The sequence below is a fragment of the Pogona vitticeps genome, chromosome 4, assembly GCF_051106095.1.
Source record: "Pogona vitticeps strain Pit_001003342236 chromosome 4, PviZW2.1, whole genome shotgun sequence".
NCBI lineage: Eukaryota > Metazoa > Chordata > Lepidosauria > Squamata > Agamidae > Pogona > Pogona vitticeps.
In genome coordinates, this window is record NC_135786.1 from 179,244,720 (window position 1) to 179,269,762 (window position 25,043).

The following is a 25,043-nucleotide window of genomic DNA, read 5'->3' on the forward strand; positions in this document are numbered from 1 at the left end:
GATAGAAACTGTCAAAGTATTTAATATGGTAATGGTGTTGGGATTTCGATCACTAAATAGAACAAGATATAGTCATTATCGTGCTTTTAAAAAGGTAGGTATGAATGCAGGATAACAGTTAAAACCCAGAAGTACAAGTAAGAAACTTGCATAGTACCTGACAAAAAAATGTCAGTGCTATGCAATGTTCTATATAACAGTTACTATTAAGTGAGCCCCTTTCCTCTTTAGATAATGCTGTAGTATCAGCCGACTCAATCTTGGCTGCCCTAGAGGCCTATAAAGGGCTGATAAATCATCTGGAACCTTATCGGACATACAGAAAGTGACAGCCTACACCCTCCCAAGCTGTCCACTCTAAATCGTGGTTCGATGCAGAATGTAAAACAGCAAAGCATGATCTAATAGCCCTATATATGTGGCACAAAACATAGAAGCTGGCTAAGATTCCTCCAGACTGGATTATACTCAAGAAAAATTACAAAGCCTTGTTTAGGAGGGAAAAGTATCAAGCTCAGAGAGGGACATGGGGATGACTGATATTAGCATCCAAACTTAAGGACTCAGCCTCCTTCTGGAGGATTGTGGCGGAGGGAGGGTAGTATGTGGGACTACTCTCCCAAACCCGACTGTTGCATCCTCCCCATGGTCTGGGAACAGTATTTCCAGAGCATTTATGATATGCATCCAGAGAGTGCTTCAGATTTGTTTACACCTTACGAAAATTTACTCCAGGTGAAATCTCCTCATTAATTTGCCAGACAAAATTGGGTAAAGCCTCTGGTGTTGATTATATCCCAGTAGACTTATTGAAGGCCAACTTGGACTGGTGGGCCCCAGGCCTGGCCTCCCTATTCTCCTGTATTAATTATACAGTGTGTATTCTGGAGGACTGGGGATTAGCCATTATAGTACCAATATTTAAACGAGGCAATAGAGGAGACCCAGCTAATTACCGTCCAATAAGCCTACTTAGTACAATCAGTAAGTTGTATGCAAGGTATCTACTGGGCAGGCTTTTGGACTGGCTTCAAGCAGAAAACACATTGACCGATGTGCAGGCAGGATTTAGGCCAGGAAAGCTACCTTGGATCAGGGCTTTATCTTACAACATCTTGCTCATAAATTCTCCTCCCCCTAAGGAGGCACCTTGTATGCAGCCTTTATTGATTTTAAGTCTGCCTTTGAACTTATCCCAAGAAATAAACTTTGGTCCAAATTTGAATCTACGAACATAGACAGACAGCTGCTTCTGCTAGTGAGATGATTGTACGGAAATACCTATCTGAGAGTCCTCTGTAATCCAGCTGAGGTTCTATCCAATCCAGTCCCAGTTTTCAATGGGGTCAGACAGGGATGTATATTGGCTCCCACCTTGTTTAACTTCTGTATTAATAATATAGTTGAAGATTTATCTAAGCCTGAATATCATCCCCCCAAACTGCACTCACATCATGTATCAGTCCTGCTTTGTGCAGATGATATGGTTCTAGTCTCATTAACATGTGGGACTGAGAAGACTCTTGAGAGTTCTTTCTTCCTACTTTAATCAAGAGCAGTTATTACTGTAATTAATTACCAAAGGACCAAAGTTCTCGTGGTCAGTAGAAGAACGGTGAAGCACAATTGGGTTATCAATGGTTATCCCATAGAGCAGGTTTCCAGCTACAAATATTTGGGCATAATCTTTCACGTCTCAGGTTCCTGGGGCCCCCACATAAAGTATGCAGCACTGAATGCTCATAAAAGTGCAGCGGCATTAACAAGATTTTTTCACACCCAAGGGGGTCACAATATCCCCTCAGCCATTCAAGTTTTCAAGGCTAAAGTTGTTGCTCAAATGCTCTTCGGCTGTCATTTGTTTGCTTTATCTGACCTATGTCCTCTTGAGGTGGTTCAAACCAAATTTTTGAGATCTATTCTGACTGTACCCCCCCCCCCCCGTACACCTAATGTAGCCCTTCATTTGGAGGCTGGCCTAATCGCCATAAGAGCATGTGCCAAAGCCCATATGTTTAATTACTGGCTAAAGCTTCTCTTCAGAAGGCTTAGCACAGATGTCACTTTTTGACTCTTTTCAATCAGACTGGAAACTACAACTCACAAAAGAAATAAGGCAAATAGGTTTTTCCACCAACATTCTTTTGGCGATGGGGCATGTCGATGCTAAAGCAGCACTCAAACAAAGAACCTGGGACATAGAACTTCAAGAGCATATGAGCCGGTCAGGCAAATACAGTGTTGTTACTAATAATGCCTTTACAATATCTTCATATTTGACAAGCACAATGGCAACAAACACTAGAAGAGCCTTCACATTAGCAAGACTTTATGTTTCACCCACTAAGCTCATGGAGGGAAAATTTCAACATATACCTATTTCGGATTGCCTGTGTCCATGTAACGATGGCCAAGTAGAAATTGTAGGTCAACTCAAAACCAAAAACCAACTCAAGACCTGGTTATATAGACAGGCCTTCCCTCCGGACACTACATAATTCTCTCTCTTTATCTTTATCTATTTTGTTTTGTGTTAACGTTGGAAACTGATATTTCATATTAATTGTTTTTATTACGTGTTTTGTGAGCCGCCCAGAGTAGACTATGTCTAAATGAGCGGCATATAAGCTCAATAAGTAAATAAGTAAGTAAAATGTCTTACTGTACTGTCTTTTCTATAGAGGTATGTGCACTGACCTCCTGCGCCCAATTATTCTCAGATATCCAGGGAAACCTGATGAATTTTACATCAAGCTACTTCTTTCTGATAAAGACTCTCTTATTACATGCTCTGCAGCAAAATTTTGTGCAGCAGCAATGGCAGAGCGCTCCCTTATAGTCTCCTGAGTTCACAGGTTGACTGGTTTTAGCATGAGGGTGGTTTATTGTTGAGCGTAGAAAAATGTTGTGGGACGAAATGTTCCTCTGAAGGGAGGAAATGTTTACAAATCTTTACAAATATGTAGGGAGGACTCCCTATAACCCAAAAACCAGTTTGCCCTAGATGATCCAATGGTTCAAAGGATAGCTATAAAAATGCTAGATTTGATTCTCCCATCCTTAGACAGAACATTGCATAGCACTCACATGCAGTGCTGCATTGGTGCCATGCACCTGCAGCCACTGTTGCCACCCAAATGATTCTGGTCATGGCTGGAAGCCTGTGTGTACAGGGTAGAGTCCCCACCCAGCCATGGCATAAAATGAGAGGAAATGTTGGTACTTTGCCATTGGAGTACCCTGTACAATTCTATTTTTAAAAAGATCTGACCCAGCAATTTGTGGTTTAATTTGGACAGCTCAGTGGTTTAGATGTCTGTGGCCTCCAGCAAGCCACACAGTCCCAGGACGCTCCCATGAGAAAGGTATGGTAAACTATCTCTGAGTATCTTGAACCAGGAAAATCCTGAAAGGGGTCACCAGAAGTCAGAATTGGCTTGATAGCACATGATGATGTTTATAAAATTGACTATAAAATATATTTATATAGATGGCGTGTTTTAAAGGTTACTACAAAGCTTGCTGCTGGATAGTGCATGTGAAATGCTTTGAATATTTGAAAGTGCTATACAAAATCTAAGCAATGTATTGAAGTTGCAGTGGTTCCAACCTTGGGTTCTCCAAAGTTCTTGGACTAAAACTCCCAAAAGGAGTTCACCACTAGCTGTACTGGCCAGAATTCCTGGGAGTTGTACTCCAAGACTACCAGGGGACCCAAGATTGGGAGCCGCTGCCCTAGAAGCTTTGGGCAATATAAGTGGTGATTTTTACACTGAACTTTTTTTTACTTGACAGAATTTGAAGAAGATGCAGGAAATGGACCAGGGAGGAAATGATGAATCTACCACAGATCTTGATGAGTTAAAAAATGCTGATTGGGTAAGAATGCCTTTCAGTAATGTAGTAAATGTTGTTAAGAGAATAATGGCAAATATTCTGTATTGATTTGAAGGAGAAACATTTACTATTCATGTATTATTTCTTTATGATATACTGTACATGCATATAATTGCCTGAAAGAAGGCAGAGATGTGCATAATTTTAGTTTAGAAATATTAAAGTGAAATGCATTGGACTTCCAGAGTGTGTCAAAACTGGATTTTATATGCATATTTTATATAGTAAATTGTATAGGAGGTGGTTCCTTTCATCTGTAAAGGTTATGCTTTGCTCATTTCCCATCCGTCTATAGCCCCCTGTACTGCACTGAATCCCATTTCAGTGTTAGCTTTTTGTGTGTGTTTTTTTATGTTGGGAAATGTTGAACAGAATCTGATGTGGTAAAATATTGCCATAAACACAACTTTGAATAGACAAACTTTTAACTAACAAACACTGAAATATTTTGCTTCTTCACTCCAAAGAATGTCATTTTGAGCATCTTATTTGCTGCTAGGGAGTAGGTTTCATTGAATACCGTAGGATTTTTGTGTTTGTGTAAATATACTGAAGATTGCAGTATTAATGATGACTAAGCTAAGACAAGCTTTGATAACTTTTCATACTGTGTTTAAAAGTAATTAAAGAAATAGAGACTTGTAATTGAGGATGATGACGGATTAATAGGAAACTTGCTTCTGTGGTAGTGGCATTGAACACATCTAAATGATACCAGTAGATGAGTTAAAACATCACAGTATTGCTTTATCTTTCCCCTGTGTAGTCTTGTAAAGAACTATTTGGTGTCATTACAAGTTTTTCTTTTTAACTGACTGGAAAATAAAAGGAGTTAATGGCATGAATAAGTAAATAACTTTTAGAATAGAAGTACTTATTCCAGTATCTACTAGAGTAGTTCATTTTGTAAAAACAAAAGTATTGCCCTACTTTTTAAATATACAGTATGTGTGATGTAAACAGTTCACTCAAGGGTGAAAGTTCTATTACAGCTAATAATTAAAACATAAACAATGATGATAAACTTTGGTACATAATGTTTTTCTAATTTTTCTTATACATGTAGTTTACCATCATTTTGCTACTATCTTCATCCTTTGGTAGGGCTGAAAAGTGACATTGATTAGTTTAACACGCACAGGGCAAATGATCAACAGAGTTAAAAAAAAGAGCAGTGTTGTGTTGTTTCAAAATTTCTAGGCAGAGCTGGACTTTGCAGTGTTCCTGTCATGATTCAAATCATTCAATCTAGTCCTCCGATATCATCTCCAGACTCAATATGAGGTTCAAAATATTGAATGGAATCTTGTTGCTTAATGTAGTAAGTCACAACTAAACTAGGCCCATTTGAATCAGTGGAACTTATGGAAGAATTGACTCACCAAAACTCCAGTGATTCAGTGTGCCTACTCTAATTTGATGCATTATATTAAACAACAGGATTTTGCCATTTTCTGTTTGTTGAAAGTTCTTAATATAGCAATGAATGGTGATAGAACTAAATGCTTAGTTATGTAAAAAAACTTAGGAATAAGATATGAGTTCTCAAGAAAAACAGGTATGTGCTCTAAAGTATCATATAATATCTGTGCATACTTTGCTATATATGTCCATAGATATTTATAGAAGTTTACAAAGCTTCCACAAAATTTTATAATTTTTTTAAATTGTATTTTTAAACTTATATTTAAAAATTAAAAATTTTGTAATTTGGAAAGAAAAGCAGAAAATAAAAATACATTATATTTATTTAGATTAGAAAATACTGTACAGAATCATATTAGTTTTGTTGTGGGTTTTTTCGGGCTTCTTGGCCATGTTCTGAAAGTGGTTCTTCCTAACGTTTCTCCAGTCTCTGTGGCCGGCATCTTCAGAGGAGTTTGCTGTCCTCTGAAGATGCCGGCCACAGAGACTGGCGAAACGTTAGGAAGAACCACTTTCAGAACACGGCCAAGAAGCCCGAAAAACCCACAACAACCATTAGATCCCGGCCATGAAAGCCTTCACGAATACATATTAGTTTTTTCACTAGTGTAATGCAATCATCATAAAGTTCAGCAGTGAATTGCCACAAGTTAAGAAGTCAGCATAGGCATTTGCTATTGCATACAGAGTCACACAAACCAGTGCACAACAGCAAATGCCAATGCTGAGTTTTTAATATATGGCAATTCATTACTGAGTTTACCTTTATTGCTGTATGCTGGCAGACGTAACTAAGAGAATTCTGGTCCTTGTTTTGATTTAATGTAGCTCATCACAGTTCTGAATAGGCCAGTATTTGAATAAGGATTCTAAGATGTATTCTTTTTCTTGATTCTTCAGGCCCAATTCTGGGTGCAGGTCATGCGAGACTTGCGAAATGGTGTGAAACTAAAGAAGGTTCAAGAACGTCAGTATAACCCTCTTCCCATAGAGTATCAACTCACTCCATATGAGATGCTGATGGATGATATTCGATCCAAACGATATACATTAAGGAAGGTTATGGTAAGCTGTGGCAGCATAAGATAAAAAGAAAATGTCATCTTCCACTGTGTTTCAGATATGTGATTCTGCCCGATAGCCATAGAACTAGGTCTGATAACTAAAGAGCCACTTTAATCTCATAATTCTGTAGATCAGTCCCTGTGGCTTTTCTTACTTTCCCCCCCACTAAAACTGCCTTTAAGATTACCTCTGTTTGTAAAGTAGATATCACGTGGCACAGAGATCTGCTGCCTGTCTGTTGTCTCTATTGTCTCTTTGCCTCTTATTCTCAGGGATGGTTATATTACACTGTATATATTTAGACAAAAATGAAGCCATGTGTTCAAAATTTCTGTACCATGGGTATCTTTGGAGGTGTGAGTTTATTATGTAGATATGTAAATGGTAACAAAAGCTGCACCAAAAATATATTTAAAGCAGTAAAGCACAGCATTCCATTTAAAACCCCACTCAGGCAGCCAGTCACTGAAGGAAAGATTGCCTAAAGAGAAAAATCTGCCTGCTTACAAAATTACAGCAAAGATGGGGCCAGCTTGGCCTCCAGTGGGAGGGAGTTCCAAAATCTGGGAACAGCAACAGAAAAGGCCCTCTCCTTTTTCCGCACCAAACATTCTAATTCTGTGATTCTATGAAAAGCCTGTTCTGCACAAGCAAGGTCAGCTGCAAAAGAAATTAAAGGGGGAGCACCATCAGCAGTTGTAATAACCAAAGCTGTTCCTACTGTGCTTTCTTTCTATTGGCAATTGTAGTGGATGGAGTGCTGAGCAAGGAAGTTCTTAAGTTCAAATGTAATGATCTTCTCTATGACATTTCTTAACTTACTGAAAACTGTTAAGTCATTTCTGTAATGATGTTAGATTAAGACTGCCTTGCTTGGATTGTTAGTTGTTATATAATGTGGATTTGCCAAGAAAAAGGGAAAAAAGAGCTTTCTTTACTTTACAGGTCAATGGAGACATTCCTCCACGATTAAAAAAGAGTGCCCATGAAATTATCTTGGACTTTATTCGGTCTCGACCACCATTAAATCCAGTATGTACTTCAATTTTTTTTTAGTAAAGACAGTTTTTTATGCACTTTGCTTTCATTACATACATTTCAGTCCTCCTGCTTTCAGTACGCTTAGATTGTAACCATAACCACAGCATCTACCCCTTCCTCCTTAAGATGCATAGTTAAAATGAAAAACAATTCTAGGAATTCTTTTAAAATAAACTCCACAGATTACTTTCTGATCTGATTCCTATATTGTTCTCTGTAAGTCTTCCTATGCTGGATTTTATACCCTTCCTTTCTCTTCGATGACCAAGTCCTACCCAGACAGTGTCGTATTTTCTCACACCCTGACTGTGCAGTGACACCAGCAATTGCACTTTTGATTTGTTTCTCTTGTATGCAATAAGAAAACTCCCTCTGGACTTAATAGAAGAACTTCCTTACAAAACTGTTTGGACTAAGTCTATTTCTAGCTAACTGGGAGGTTTTCATTCCTGCCAGACTATGTGTCCGCATTCTGTAACGCTTTAATACTATCTTTGGCACCTATTTATCTATAGATAAAAGGAAATAAATGATTTCATCCATAATCTCCTGTTTTGCCCTTTGAAAGTGTAATTTCATACTGAGTTTTCAACACACAACTTTTTAATCTCAGATGTGAAGGCCAGGTAATAGTTTATCTTCCACATTAAGAATGCACAATTTCTACCACAATGTGAACACATTTGTATTGACCATTTCAAGGAGAGTAGGCGAGGCACGGGATTAGGTTATGTAAAATCAGATTGTTAAAATAGATCTAGTTCAGGTTCAATGAATTTTATTGTGTTATATCCATCTTTTAGCCTTCAGTTGTATAGAGACAATTTTATTGTGACCTTCATGCAGCCTAAATGCATTGGCCCTGTGGAAGAACTTTCCCCCCATCCCCTTCCCTTTGTTATAGTCCTCAGCAGAGTCAACACCTTTCATAAACTGGATCCAAGCCTTGCAGAGCCATTTCTTGGAGAGCATAAAAGGCTTTTGGTGGGAAGGAGAGTTCGCTCTTCTCAGTTCCACTAACAGAAGCAATTCTGTCAGCAGGTGTACCTTACTAAATCTTGGTCTTTATTTTCTTTTAAGTAGTTCATAGTTATTGCTGTTTTTCTTTTGTATGAACATAAATTTTATTATTTCTGCTCTGGACTTTGTCTTTTAGCAATTCTGTAATAGAAATGTATTCACTTTGAATGACAGAATATTTCCCTTTACACAATGAATGAATGCTACTAATGCACTCAGTTCTAGGTGCCTTCAGACTGGAGCTTCATATGCTTCTGAATACTGCTTTTTCCTAATTAGTGAACAGTACATGGTTAATTCACTTACTGGCTGAAATACTGTTGTATTGTCACTCAAAAGGGCATAATTTTAGCGGGGCAAATTGTCATAAATTGAGAAATCTCTGTTGGCATTATCTCTTGCATACTAAGTTTGTGTAAGGTAAGTCTGACATACAAAGCACAGAATATGTGGCCTTTCATTCTGCCTGGCAGCTCTCCAGAAAAACCTCAAAAATTATAGTTTCTCCAAGTAGCATACCATGAGATGTTAGGCTTGCCACTGAAAAAGAAGATCTGCCTAGTCAAATATTTTGCATACAGATCTTTTTAGTCCTCAGCCCAAGGTATAAAACAGTGAATTATAATAAGCTGTTTATATGTAGAAAATTGCTAATACACAGTTAACAGAAGCATATTAAAAATTCTATTTGCCGTACTCTATGAGACTGAAGTTTTTATGATTGATGGTTAACATAGGAGTTATAGGAAACATACTAATCTAGCTATCCAGCTTATGTAACAGTAATGGTAATCTATTGATAAGCATCACTAGTGGTGTAAATCTCACACAGTACTTTAATATTCCCTAGGTGTCTGCAAGGAAACTGAAACCAACCCCACCACGACCACGTAGCCTGCATGAGAGAATACTGGAGGAAATCAAGTCTGAAAGAAAGCTGAGACCTGTTTCTCCCAATGAAATCAGACGTAGCAGGCTAGGTAAGTATTTTGATTTTGATATTAGTTGACAAAAACAGTATATTAACAGATGTATCCCACTTTTCTCATCTTTGCATTAATCTTTCAGTGTTACTTTCTCACATAGCAGACTTTTGCCACATATACAAGAAGTGATTTTCTAGAAACAAAAAATATCCTTCTAATCTGATACTGAATAAAACCAAAATAAAACTTAATTTTAGGACGTGATGAGTACACGTGAATTTTCTGTCCCTTATAGATATGAAAGCTGCAGTATAAGCACAGAAAATTGTTTTTGTGTATCGTGTTGTTAATTGTATGTTTCTATAATTTCTAATCAACATTTGGGGCTTATCAAACAATAAATGAAGCATGCTCCAGCTTCCCTGTAGTGTTAGCTCAGTGGTCCTTCAAGTTTCCATTCAAAGACAATTTGAATTGTGATATGAAATCCATGTGTGAAGGGATGAAGAAAAGGAAGTGTGTTCTTTTCTATTCTGTTTTCTGGCTTATAAGAAAATTCAGGGTATGTGCATGCTGCTGCAGTAGACAGGATAACACATATTATCCCAACAACTAAATGGAAAAAATGTTTTGGAAATAATGGAACATTGACATAAAGGAAAGGATTTCTCTGTTGATGTTTGATACTTCATGGGAAAAAACACTGTATAAGTACTCCAAATATGGATTACACAAATTCTGAGCATAACACTTTTTTTTAAAAAGGTCTCAGAACAGAACAGCTGTGGGAGAAGCTATGTCCCTCACCCACATAACATGACTTTTTAGATTGTGTTTCTTTGATTCATTGCACATATATTTTCAGCCTAATAAAAAGATCAGCTGGTCCAGATTCTTTGCTTTTTCAGAGACTACCATTGTCTAAAAGAAATGATAAGCTATCTGAGTGCTTTCAACTCTCATCCATCAGAATAAAAAGCCATACTCTGAGTGAGTGTGTTTTCTGATCCCATGAGAATTCTAGTGTATTGAAAGTTAGCAGTAAGGTTAAGGTTAGGGTTAATTGTATGCATCTTATATTTCTAGAAACCACTGAAAATTCCAATTGTCTCAGCTCCTTTTTTGTCCATTAAACTGTCCTGTACATTGCAGGTGCCTGAAATTTCGCAACATTGTTTAGAACTGTACGGATGACAATATAGAATGCCCATACTTTAGACCAGTGGTCCCCAACCTTGGGCCTCCAGATGTTCTTGGACTTCAACTCCCAGAAATCCTGGCCAGCAGAGATGGTGGTGAAGGCTTCTGGGAGTTGTAGTCCAAGAGCATCTGGAGGCCCAAGGTTGGGCACCACTGCTTTAGACCTAGTACTATATAGGTTCTGCAACTAAATCTTACTATAGGCTGATTTCTCTGGTGAAGATTATGACTTGAAAGCCAGAAAATTGCTGTTTCAGATGAACTTACTTGATAGCTTTACTCAAACCATTCAGTCATTCCTCCTGTAGTTCTGTGGTCATCTTCGGGAATTGTTATAAGAGACATTAGGACGTTTCTTTTAAAAGTAATTAGTTTTGGTTCTAATTTAAGAAAGCCATCACAATTAGAACTTCTTAAAATCACATTTACTTTCATGGCTCGCAAAAGCTTGAATTTGGATTTTAAGTACTTCTTAAGAACACCTAAAGATCTGTTTTAAAAAATCTACAACAAAGTGAGAGGTGGCAGATGTAGAAGATGCATATAAGCCACCACTTGAGTCATGTAGTATTCCTTCTTCATAATTTGCGAGTCCATACTCCAAAAACTGTAAAAATTCAAAGACAGAGCAAAAGGACTGAAATTATTCCCCACTAAGTTACCATCATAATATAACTACTGAGTTTATATTTCTGTGCTGGAAAAATGAATGAATTTTAAGCCCTTGAAAGATGCATGTTGAGGAAGCCCTTAGGGCAGACCTAGGCAAAGTGCGGCCCAAGGGCCACATACGGCCCACAAGCCGCTCCTGTCCGGCCTGTGGACAGTTTTGAACATCAAAACCATTTATAACTTTTTGTCTAAAGTTGATCAGTTGCTTATCTTTAACATACTGCAAAAAACCTCTTTAGTATTTGTGAAGATTAACAAGTTTAAAATAAAAACAACCATAACATCACTGTTTTATTTTATTTTTAAGTAAAGTTGGTTCGGCACCCGAACACAGTTCAGATTTTTCATGTGGCCCCCTTATAGAAATTAATTCCCCTTAGGGGAAAATGGCAAATTGTTTTTCAGCCAGATCATTCTGTTACAAAGAGGGATAGTTGGATGGTTTTGAAGGCTTGGGCCCTGGATACTTGAAGGACCGCCTCCTTCCATATGAGCCTACCCAGCAATTACGATCTAGCCAGGGGGCCCTTTTGAAAGAGCCGTCCCTCAAGGAGGTAAGAGGGATGGCTTGTAGACAAAGGGCCTTTTCGGCAGCTGCCCCCAGACTATGGAATGCTCTCCCGACTGAAATTTGTCTGGCGCTGACGTTGATGAAATTTCGGTGCCAGGTCAAAACCGTCCTGTTCCAGAAGGCTTTTAATTGAAGTAACATCAACTGTGGGTCCTGATGGCAATTTTAATTGTATTTTAATCATTTAATCTCTTATTGTATTTTAATTGAATTTTAATTGTAAGCCACCCAGAGACCTTTGGGTAGAGTGGGTGGCATATAAGTTAAAGAAAGAAAGAAAGAAAGAAAGAAAGAAAGAAAGAAAGAAAGAAAGAAAGAATAGTCTTTTTTAATATTTAGTAATTTAGAATTAGAATTAGAGCTGGGGTACTACATATATCCGTACAGAGGCAAATCAACCAGACCCTTTTGAGTGCAGATATTATGCATGCCTACTACATCTGCTTTCAAAGATTTAATTGCATGAGGAGAAAAATAATAAATCTAAACTGTTATATATTTTGTAACATTTATATAGGATGACTTATCTAACACCCATGTGACCTACATATTGCCTTTGAATTTAATTTAAATATTTATCACTATTGCATTTTATATTCAGGTAAAATTAAAATTATAGCCTTTTAACAACCAGCAAAATGCAGTCTTTATTAAGCCGTTAAATGGCTAAAACTGATTTGTATGCAGTTCTTTCTTAAATCATAGACAATAGGAGATTAATTTTTAAAATTATATGAGTATTTCAGCTTGCAGAAATGTAATGATATAGTTTTTCTTCCCACTGCTTGTTCTTTTATTACAGTAGAAGTTCTCAGTGTTTTGCAGTTTATGTTTTGTTTTACTTTTATCAATGATCCTAAGTACTTACAGAGTCAGTTCAAATGACACATTTCCTACAGTAATATAATTTTCTTATGGAAAATAGGATTGCACACAATCAAGGCATATAAATGTACAGATCTGTTCATCGCTTTGTGCACAAATGATGTAACAGAAACATGTATTAATGCATCCTTAAATATGTATATGCAGTTTCATATAACCATGATAAACAAATTTACTAAACTCTTTGTCACTTCGGAACAATACAGAAGGTGTTTGTCTTTGTCTGCAAGGCCTGCAAGAATGCTCCTATTTATGTTAGAGCACGTGTGCAGCAGTTTAACTTTTAAAAAGGCTATCTCATGTATAGCTCCAGTGTGCCAGGCATCTGCACACCAGCATCCCTGATATGCAGCATTGGCAAGAATATGACACAAACAGTATATGAGGACTCTACAGGCTTTAAGGATTTTTTAAAAACATTCATGTTCCTGAAATACCACAAGAGTGGGGAATTCCTTGGTTTGAATGGAGAGTGAATAAACTGGGCTTTATTTACAGAAATGTACATTAGGATTCAGATGTTTATTAATCTGGATTCAGAAGAATGCAACTCAAACCAACTGGATACTCCCACAGTGGGAAGTGGGAAGGTGAACTTTGCCTATTTCCTCTTCACGTCTCCCTGTACCTCTAGGTGGCAATAGAGCTGTAGTAGGGTAAGGGAAATGGACAGACATAATTTTCTCCATTTCCTAGTGGTCTCTAAGCGACTTCTATAAAGGAGCCTTTCTGTATGAGGAACAACAGGGTCTAGAGCTTGCAGAAGTCCCTGTTTTGGACTACAGGTCTCAGAATCTACCAGGCAGCATAATTAACAGACCATGCTGTGAGTTATAGTCCGAAAAGTCAATTTTGCCAAGCTCTGTGCAGATCTGGATCCATGTTATTTTTATCCTCCAGTAATGCTGTTGCAGTGTTCACTTTTACACCTTCAATTCTGTAAAGAAGTGTTTGACCCATTTTAGATTTAGATTAGCCTATATAAAACAGTCTAATGCCTCTCCTAAAATTAACCATCTGTTTCTTTTATTGCCTTAACAACAGTATTGTTTTTCTTTTGTCATTTTTATTTCTTTTTCCTTTCTTTTTTTTCCAGCAATCCGGCCTCTTAGCATGTCTTACAGTTTTGACTTGTCAGGTAAAAGTGCTACAGCACCTGACGTGATTCTTGTGATGAATGTAAAATGTATTCCATTTCATTTGTTTGTTGACATGTCATGTAAGGAAGAAATCTGACAGTCACTTTCCAATTCTTAGAGCTTAAGATCCATTTAAACACCATCTGGGAAGTAAAAAACAGAAAGAAAGAAACATGTTCAAATAGATAAGAGCATAACAGGCACAACATTGTAGTGAATACCTATGTCTTAAAGTTTTCAGAATAGACTCACAAAGCATTTATACAGGTCTGCTTGCATCACTACACCATACCAGTGCTTCCATCACTACCAGTACTTCCATCACTACACCATACCAACTCAACCACAATCGAGTTTGCCCACGACACTGAACAATACTTCAACTGACTGTAAGCATGATGCTGCCTGGATCTACTAATTGTGACTCAGGATTATGAATTCCTCTCTCTCTTTTGCATCTGAATTCCCTCTTTCTTTCATGTACAGAATTAACCAGGGTAACTATATATCTGCCCTTGATTTTTGTCCAGCTATAGTTTGCACCAAACCAAATCAAACCACAGTTTATGGCCATCATTAGAACAGTTTTAGAACTGTGGATTTACATTTTCAAAATGTAACAGCAAAAGAGATTTCTCATGTAGAAAGGAATGGGAGGGAGAATTTTCATGATATGATTTTATGCAGTCATTTCAGCAGAAATTTCCTGCTTTCTAGTAATGTAATTCGTTACATACTGTATCCTTTACACCACATTATTATAACAAATTACAGATTTAAACTCTGTGATGGTTTTGCTTGATCCCTTACAGTATTTATTTTATTTTTCTTGTTTTTAAAAGTTTAGTACTATAACACGCATGTGGTTCACACAGAAACATGATGGTTCTTCATTGTCTGGCTCTTCAGCTCAATTGACCTTTTGAGAAGCATATTGATGGGCTCAATTCAATATGTTTGTGGGAAGACATGGCATAGCATATTATCACCACAAGCCTGAATTACAAATTTGGATGTAGAAAAACAAATTGCGTTTTTTTTAAAAAATTGTGTTGAGACAAGGATTAACAAATTAAGTGGAGAACCTCATGGAAAATATTGAATTTCAGCGGAAAATAGGAAGAAAAGAAGAAACACAGCACCCCATAGCATGTTTGGGGAGGAGCTTCCAAGTTTATGATGCAGAAATTATGATTAAGTACAAAAGTTCTTTAGTACACTGAAACTGGTTGAGATTAAAGCAGTGAAGATCATGAAGAATGATATAATAATAAATAAAGACTGAGACTGGGGCAAGATTACAAAGAGCTGTAAAGATACAGGTATAGTCTGCAGAATATGAAAGTATATAAAAAAGTTTCTTTAGGGCATGGAAGGAGTTTGATATGGTTTGAACACAGTGAATATTTTTTTCTGCAGTTTGTGATAGTTGTGCAGTAAGAAACTGCTAGCAAATGTGGGCATCATTTCTCAAAAGGATGAAAAAGAAAAGTTACAGCTGTTCTGCCCAATCACATTCTTTCAGATGCTAGAAGGCCAACAGCTGAAATGAGTGACTCCTATGTTAACCATCAGAATGACAGTTGGAAGACCAAGAGAATCTGTCTGTCCACCATGATAGAGAGAAAAGGCCCACTTTTTCTGAGAAAACGGTTTACAGGCATTCTATTACTATATTTTCCTTTATGCTACACTGGCTTTTGAGAGCCAGTGTGGCACAGTGGATAGGGTGTCCAACTTGGACTCCGGAGACCTGGATTTAAATCTCTGCTGGGCTATGGAGATTCACTGGGAAAACACCAATGGTAAATAATTCTTTAAACATCTTGCATATCTCAAAAACCCTATGAAGATCGCCATAACTTAGAAATCACTCAAAGCCACAACAGTTTCATTTACAGTAGGTTAGTAAGAATGGGGAATAAGGGATTAGAAGATACACCAAGGTCTAAATCCTATTATTAGTTCCATCTAGAGTAGATCCCTTGAATCAGTGTGACATACATTAGTACAGACTTTCTAAGCCTCTTCCTTCCACTTCACATTGCCTGCCACCCTGCAAACCAGCCTCCCTGTATTGGGCTACCAACAGCATGAATTCCAAAGCCTTAGCTGCTGTAATTGTTTACTTCCAGAAGACCTGAGTTCCAGTTGCACCAACAGCCACTGAGTGCTTGGCACATATCACTTCAGCACATATGCGGGTGTCCCTGGAGTTTAACATAGGGAATATTTAGTGTATTGCTACCTGAAAAGTGTTTTCTTATTTTTGAGTGGATTTATATAAAAGAAGATTACAACAGTATTTTAATATTCATTATATATCATGATATAATGTACTACTTGCTGCCTGTTTAGTAATAAATGTTACAAGTCCTTTTATTTTAGCTTTAATTATGATTCTAACAAGGATGCAGAAGGTTACAAGAAGTGGAGGAAATGGATTGCTCCCCTAACAAAGTCATTATTGCCTAGATGTAACCTACAGGAAGTTAGTCAATTGATCTTCAAATGGTTCAGATAGACTACATTCATCTTCTTGATGTGACCAGCTGTAACAGAAAGATTCAGTCATTAATAATTTAAAAGATTCATCACTATGGAACTCTTATTCCGTAGGAGATGGTAATGAGTCTTTGTATCCCAACAAATGAGTGAGGACGCTGTTTGTGGAAATTGAAAAGATTAAGCGAATATTTTGTGATACTAGTTCACAATTCCTAGTATTAAGCTACTTAGCCAAAACAGAGATTTTAACTATAAATAAGTACTTGAACGAAGACCAAATGACCACTAATATACCACTACTGTAGTCTCATGTTGGAACAAACACAAATTAGGGGACTTGATATCTAGAGTCCAGCCCTAGGAAAGTGAATTTGAACCAAGTGCCAGGGGATAAAGTTAATTTAAAAGATATGTTTTCTCCAGTATTGTAATACAGTACCTACTCCAGAATTGGCTTGCCATGCTCACCATGCCTATTTATCATCTGAAATATAAGGTTACTTAATTTCTCTGACAGTCATGGAATTTATTATTAGGAAACAGGAACAGCTATATTTCAAACTAGGACAAAGGAATTGTGATGGGAATAACAATGTGATCCTATATACAGCATTTCAATTAAGAAATGAGCTCCATAGAGTTTAGTAGGTCTTTATCCTTCATAAATGCAGTCTAAATGCAAATATACTTGACATTTATAACATGAATATGTTTAATCCAAGACACTTTCTAAACAAAGGCATACACATGGCTTATCCCAGTAACTAATTTCTAATTTTTTAATGTCGGGACTAGCTACAAAACGTACTCAATCTGAAAACACATTTCACATTTTTCTAATGTTTTTAATGTAAAGGAGAAATCTGTACTAATTCTGAGAAGCTTTCTTCTTCCTTTTCCTTTGGCTCTGTCCTTTACAAATTTTCTGCACCTCTAGACAAACAATGTATATTATTCAGTGTGTATTACAATGTATACTATACAATGGCTTCTGTTGCATGTCCATGAAAGCTCATCATGAGTGCAAACACCATATGAGTTATAAGCTTCCTTATACAGTATTCAGATATTATGTACATTCTTTGTTAGTTTGTTTAGTGAAATAACTGAAACTGGGGGGAAAGGTGAATTTTATTTTGATTTTGTATTATCTTGCTTTATCTATCAGTGGTACTCACTGGTACCAAAATGTCCCAGCCTACCGTTTGTTAAGAGAATAAGGCTGTAATCCTATACCTACCTACCTGCAGTGGCAATCACCCTGCATTGGTTCATATAGTACGTTATTTGCATGTACAATGGGAGCTGTTGGGAGGCGGAGCCAGATAAACTAGAAGGGAGGGGTGAGTCAGAGTCTAGAGGAGTTCAGTCAGTGAGAGTCAGAGATGAGAGTCTGAAGTAGAAGTTAGTCTGTGGTGTGGTAGTTAGAGAGTGGCAGAGTTAGGAGTTAAGAGCATGGAACTTACAGAGAGCTAAGAAAGTTAAGAGTGAAACAAGTTATTACTAATCTAATGAATACATTCAAGTCTGAGAAGAACCTGTATAAGCGAACTGTAATCAATAAACCTGTGCTGTTCAACTTTATACTCAGTTTGGACCTCAATCTTTCTAATTAAAGGGTGTTAACAGAGGTCAACTGGTGGCAGCAGAAGGGAATGTGGTGTGAGGCTTTGTTTGGTGAAACAAGCAGGGGCCACGTGGTAAACATCACACCTACCTACATACCTACCTACCTACCTAGGAACAATCCCACTAAACTTGGTGGAATTTAGCTTCTAAATATACATTCATAGATGTGTGCTGTAAGCCTGTAATTCTGTATACTTATTCTAAGTAAGTAAGTCTCTATAGCCAGAATCCTAGTGGAGGTCTATGCATATACAAAGAGAATCATGGCCATTATTGATTGATGTATACCTGATGACACACCTTCATTAGCCACAAGTGGCTGTGGAACTTCTACAGTTCCTCTTGCAAGTGTGTAACTATCCAGTAGTATTTTGGCCATTCAAAACAATGTAGATTGTAGATGAATAGACATTTGTCAGCTTGCACAGTATTAAACTTGGCTTTTTTCTCTAAAGATTCTGATAGAATATGATAGCTTTTTAAAATCTTGCCATCATGAGATATGTGTGTTCTACAGCCAAAATTGCTGTTTCTCTTGAAACTACTGACAGTGGAAGTGACAATTGCTGCTTTGTCTGATCAAATGTAGTTTATATCAAATGAAGTAATTACTGTTTCAGATTCCAGTGAAAAAGAACTTTGCATTTACAGTAATTTTAGGTCAGTAATTTAAGAACTGCAGGATAGTTCAGTGGTTTAGGTATCTGGCTGCAGAAACAGTGGCTGAGAGTTCAGTTTCCCACTATTCTTCCTTGATAGAGCCTGGACTTGATGATTCATAAGGGTCCCTTCCAGCTCTGTAGTTCTAAGATGGTAATGATGGTGATAGACTGTTGTGCTATATGCTGTTGTGCTATATGCAGTAAATCAAAGAAATATACCTTTTATTGTAAAAGGGGGTGTGACCCAATTCTCCTTTTTCCCATAATTAATCATTTTTCATCCAGTATTTTGTATGCAAGGCATGACAGAGTACCTTTTTGAATTTGTTCAGTTTTTCAGTATTGCTTTTATTTATCTAAAGATATTGTGCTCTTAGTTCTTAGACTTGACTTAAACCTGAAAAGCAGTAAAAGATATATGTAATAGTGCAAGAGGCATTTTTTTACAAATGTATGTAAGTCAAAATCTTTACAAACACATGACCCAAAATTTATTCTAATAAACTAGCCTTTCTTGGATTGCTCATCTTTCCTACAATGTCACCTCAGCCTCACTTCCTCTAGCTTAAAGAACTGCATGCAGCAACTGGTACACTTCTGCCACTTCAGTTCAAAGCCTCGTTGCTTTAGTAGCCACATTTTGTGCAAATTCCATTCTCAACAAAAATAGAAGTTCATTAAATTTTACTGTGTTTTAAACTTCCTCACCCCCTAGATGGAGGCTTAGCATATTGTGTTTCTTATTAAAGTGATTATATTTTGTATTGCTCAGTACTACAACCCAATACATGTTGCTGCCTGAGACAGAACAGTAATATTAGCAAGAACAGAATAAGACACTAATTGGCAGGCATGCCTCCTTCACTTGGCTAATGGGAGAGCTAGCCATGCTTGGAGCTGAACATTTGATTCCAGACAAACACAGAGTCTCATATTGAGGAGAGAACTAGTAACCAACATGTGCGTGTGTATTTGTAGTGTTTAGTATACAAGGCCAGTTGGCTAGTTTTAGTGTGAAAACTCTTTGTCCCTAACATATACAGTACATAATTAATAATTTCCGTTGTGATCATTTTGATGCCTAACATTTCCTCTGTAAATTCTCAGAGCATAGACAGAGATGATCGGCCATTTCTCTCTCAATTTCTTCTGAGATGGTGCTGAAATCCATTGTCTATTTTGATTAGCCAGAGCAGAATTCGAGCAACCATTGTAGTGTCAGACAGCTTTTGTATAACAGACCTTTCAATCTGGCAGACCACCCTGTCCCAAGGATGCTAAAAACAACAATGAAATTCATTCTAAAACAAAGTTAAGCTCACTAGAGTTTAACAGAGTTTCACAGATCTGTCGCATCAGCCTGTCAGCTATAGGTTTTAATCCCCCAAACAATCTTCATCCTTGTTCAGATATTTTTTGGCTCTGTTTCAAAATGCCATCAGCAATGGGAACCTTAGGCAAAGAATTCCAGAGAATGGTGCCACTCCTGAGAGAACTTTTAAATACTGTATACATATGGATCTGCAAGAGATAACATATGCTGAGTTAAATCCTATTGTTTACCATAGTAAATATCTGGAGTAAGGCCAATGAATCAGTGGGGATTTGATGAATCTTTATGTTTCTTTTTTTGAAGTTTGAACATAATAGTGTATAATCTTATTGTAAGATTACAAATAAGATCCTTGGCTTCTTGTGAAATTTGCAAGAAAATAGATCGTTCACCATGTCCTCTATTAATGTAGTCCATTTACCGTATTTTTCGCACCATAAGACGCACTTTTCCCCCAGAAAACAGGGGGGTGGAAAGTCTGTGCGTCTTATGGAGCGAAGAAAACAGATTATATTTTCCTGTTTTCTTCTCCTAAAAAATTGGTGCGTCTTATGGAAAGGTGCGTCTTATGGAGCGAAAAATACGGTAATTTTATCCACCAAAGTACTTAATCTCAAATATTATTTTATTTAACATCTAATCATGCCATAGGAATAACATAAATAAAATATTAATTTAGCAAAAAAAAATTCTACAAAAACATTTATTTAAAAATAATTAGATTCTGACAAATGTAATTGTGTCCAATGGTTGTTCTTCTATAGTAGCAACTTCACAAGAAAACTAAAATTTTGCCATATTCTAATAGGCTGAAAATTAATATATTTTTAAACTTTTAAAAAGCTTTTTAATAACCAAGCATTTGTCAATCAATCTAAAAAACTCTAATAAAAATCATATATATCTTAAGCTTAGCATCTTGAACTAGATAACACATTACTTTGTAGCTTCATCTTCCTAGAAACACTTTGTGAGGTCTTAGCTTTTAGGATTGTTAGGCAGACCACACAAGAAAAGTATTAAATTCCTGGCTTTCTGTTTCTTATAATTTCAGAACAATCTTATCACTGATTTTTCAGAGAGGTGGCTGTGTTAGTCTGTTACAGGAGTAACAAAAACAATAATTTTGGTATCTTGAAATCTAACAAATTTACAGTATATCATTGTGTGCTTACATGGGTTACAACCTGCTTCTTCAGCCCCTACTAATTTTACAGCTGCTATATGATATTTTTTCCAAGGTAGATCTGTGTTGAACAGAATGTCCAAATAAAATCTGAGCTTGATCTATCTGACTTAGTCCACAAGCCCTTTCTACCAGTGGGGCTCCTACCAAACACCACCATTTGGGTTTTATTTTTAGCATCATTCTGTTAATGACTTAGGAAACTCACATTAACTTATAATATATAAGTAGAATATCATATGATAAAGCCATTAAACACTATATATTTCACAGATCAATCATTCGATATAATCTTTTCCATATGATTGCAGATTTTTTTGAAGTCTCTAATTAAGTCTTGCATCTAGTGGACTTTAGTGGAAAGACAGAATAAAAGCTGCAGGGGCTTTTAGCCATAGATTTTAAAGGACACAACAGCTTGTTCGGATAACTGTGATCCATGCATCTTAATATTTCATTTATTTGATTATCTGCTAGCAGTACTAATATATAATTACAGTGAAATAATTTATTAAAATACAGTGTATATTTGTGAAAGCCATGTATTCTCCACTTCGGTTCCACTAATGCTCTTCTGTCAATCACATCTGTTTTACACACCAATGTCTGTACTTTATAGGAAAAAATAGCTTATATATGTAAAATGCATTAATTGTGCTGTTAGAAAAAATAAAAATATTGTGTGTGTCTCATCTCTTCTAACATACAATCAAAAATATTTGGGTTTTTTCCTAGATGTCTCCAAACCAGAGGCCTCCAAAAAAATGTCAGAAATCTGTGTAGCAAATGGCAGCAGAGTGTCAGAAGCAAACGTCAATGGCATTGACACTGTTAAGGTGACAGTACAACGGAAGAGACTGTTGAAAGCTCCCACTCTGGCTGAACTGGACAGCTCAGATTCAGAGGTAGGGTGTTGTCAAGATACTGGAAAATGAGGGGATAATGGTTTCAGCTGCCTTTGAAACTGAAGCCTCTTAGCTTGTGCTGGGATGGGTAGGCCAGAAGAGAGAGGGAGAAATTACCTGTTAATTGGAAGGTTTGGCGAGGTGTGTCTTATCAGCATGAGAAGGTGTTTCCAAGGTCATAAAACACTCCTGCCAGCTCTCTTTCTTGGTACCAAGCTAATTAGTGAGAATTGGTTTCAGCTGAGGAGAAGGGAAGGGGAAGGAGTGAAGTTACTTTAGCAAAACTTATTCCCTTCTGGAAGTTCCAGTGCAACTTGGGACCTGATTATTGGAATGCACGTGAAAGGTTTTTAAAGGTGGATAATAGTTATAAAAATGGCATGGGAAATTTGATTAGCTTAGGCTAATTAAAAATGCTGTACGCTGATGATATACAACACTATCTCTCCATTATCATCTCTGCGGTGGATGCCTCAGATGCTTCAGTGTTGCCTGAACACTGGAATGTACCGGAGCTAACAGGCTTAAAATGAACCCAGACAAAACTGAGATTTTGTTCCTGAGGGGGACCTGTAATAGGCTAGAGGTGGTGGTCCCTAGGCTGGATGGTATTTCCCTCCAGTTTAGGGATCAAGTGGATAACTTGGGCATTCTTCTGGACCCACCTCTTTCTTGGTAGTCCCTGATTGCAGCTGTGTCCAGATCAGTTTTAACCAGCTTAGACTAATCACCCAACTTTACCCTTACCTAGACGAGAACTCCCTCAGGACTTTGGTGCAGGCCCTGGATTGACTACTGCAATGCTGTCTATGTGGGGCTTTCCTTAAGTCTAACCTGAAAACTTCAGCAGGTCCAGAATGCAGCAGCCAGACTGATAGTGAGTGCAAGTAAATTTGACCACATCACTCCAGTTCTGCCTCACTTCCACTGGTTGCCCATTGCATCCTGGATCAGGTTCAAGGTTTTGACACTCACATACGAAGCCCTCCACAGTTTGGGCCTATATTACTTATCAGAGAGCCTTTCCTTAATATCATTTGTCTGCCCCACAAGATCATCCCAGTTGAGTGGTCACCCTGAGGAAGGCCAGTAAATTCTCTACAAGAGGTAGGGCCTTCTTCACAGTGACTCCAACTTTATTGAACCAGTTTCTGGCGGAGCTCAATCTAGCCCCCTCCCTATTGGCATTTAGGAAGCAATAAAGACATTGCTTTTCAGGGAGGCTTTCCACAGTGACCCTAGCTAACCATCTCTCCCATCCCTTTACCTCTATCCACTCTGGTTTTATATGATTAGTCAGTGCCATCTGTTTTAGGATTATTGTTGCTTTTAATGTTTTTAATTCTCTATTATGTTGTAACCACCCAGAGTAATACCTTGGCACTAATGGGAGCAGGATATGAATGAATGAATGAATAAAGGAATGAATGAATGAACTAATGAACAAACAAACGAACTAATGAATAAACTTGTACAGAAAATGAGTGCTGTGGTTAGCATGATGTCACAGCATCTTGGGGTGAGCAAAGGTCCCGCTCTGGAGGACTGAATCTTTGAAATAATGCAATTTCTTTAAAAAAAAAAATAAAAAAGCTTGGTTCCAGCCTTGTTGTGCTAGGGCACCTAGACACCAAGAAAAGAAATAGAGAACAACAGGAGGAAACAAAAAGAGGAAATTGCCGCTCAGCCCTTGTTTACAGTTTATAAAGATAGTTCTCCTGTAATTGCATCGCCTACAGGGTTACAGGAGAGCTACAGTAACAAGCTGTAAACAAGACTCTATGATCTGTTAATGAGAAACACTTCCATTTTTTATCTTCTAGGAGGAATGTACACACAGATTAGCCAGCAGAATTAGTGTCTCCTCATCCCAAATGGAAGAAATATTTCCTGAGACCACATCTGGGAAAAAGGGTAAGAGTCCACTGCTCAGAAAGAAAATTGTGCCAGTTGGTGCCATAAAAACTTTTGGAAGCAAAGAATACTCAACGTCCACAGACAAGGAAAGAGTTTGATGGCTTGGGATTCAGGAGAAGAGTGGACTGGAGGAAAAAATATCTACGATACTGCTCCATTGGCTATACTGGCTGGAGCTGTTGGCAGTTGGAGACCAACAGCATGTAGAGGGGCATACCTTTCCCATCGTTTTGTATGGGGCAATATTGTAATTAGGATAAGTGAAACTTGTAGATAGAACAAATCTGGAGCCTGCAGTTCAGAACACTGAGAATTTTAAATGCAGCAATTCATCTGAGATACCAAGTGAAAACTAGTTGTGGAAACTGGGCAGAACAATGTGGCAATGGAAGTACAGTATAGAATAGTGAAAGCATTTTGCTTCAGAGAAGAATACAGTGCAGTTAGTTTAGTGTAGTTTAGACCTTATGTTTTTCTGTGAAATGAAGAGTTCAAATAACCTCATGGTGAAAATACCTCATAGGTTTCTTCACTGTATGCCCATTAGAGAAACCATCTGAGATTGTAGGGCAAAGTACTTTCTTAGATACTGAGGAAATACCAAAGGGACATTGTTTTACTTATTCCTTTCCCATATACGTTTCCTATAACTCTGGCTTTTTTTAAACAAACCATGTTATCGATCAATAGGGTATTTCTTTTAATTGGATTATAGACCTATTCTGTCTATGAACTGATGACTTACTCCATAGTGCCTAGCATTTGGTACCACACTCATCCCCAGTTTAAGGTGTCAACGTAAAAGTTTGAGCAACACAGAGATTTATTGAACAAGAGGATAGATTACTTTCAGCCAGTTTACTGAAATGATTCAAGTTATAGCTTTGTTCTCACTCTTAAGAGGCATATGTGTCAAAGTGTGTGAATTGTGGAGAAACCTCTAGCTGTTTCTTTTCCGTTTAATTTTGAGAATCTAGGCTTTCCATGAAATTTGGCTTTGGATTTTATTTGTCTATAAAAACAGGTGATTTTTATTTTATTTTTTTGCTTTCGATATTACCG

General features: G+C 37.3%; 1 protein-coding gene across 4 annotated transcripts in view; it reads left to right on the top strand.

Annotated features, from left to right (window-relative positions):
- The window catches only part of SPIRE1 (spire type actin nucleation factor 1), a 113,095-nt gene that overhangs the window by 68,829 nt on the left and 19,223 nt on the right, over window positions 1–25,043 (top strand). For 2 of the 4 annotated variants that reach the window (XM_072998786.2, XM_072998788.2), the window contains exons 5-11: window positions 3,796–3,879; window positions 6,223–6,387; window positions 7,333–7,419; window positions 9,299–9,428; window positions 13,799–13,840; window positions 21,895–22,064; window positions 23,888–23,978. In XM_072998786.2, coding sequence (XP_072854887.2) covers window positions 3,796–3,879; window positions 6,223–6,387; window positions 7,333–7,419; window positions 9,299–9,428; window positions 13,799–13,840; window positions 21,895–22,064; window positions 23,888–23,978 — 769 coding nt within the window. The remainder of the gene's footprint in view (window positions 1–3,795; window positions 3,880–6,222; window positions 6,388–7,332; window positions 7,420–9,298; window positions 9,429–13,798; window positions 13,841–21,894; window positions 22,065–23,887; window positions 23,979–25,043) is intronic. The other 2 variants (XM_072998787.2, XM_072998789.2) reach the window with 1 other exon arrangement.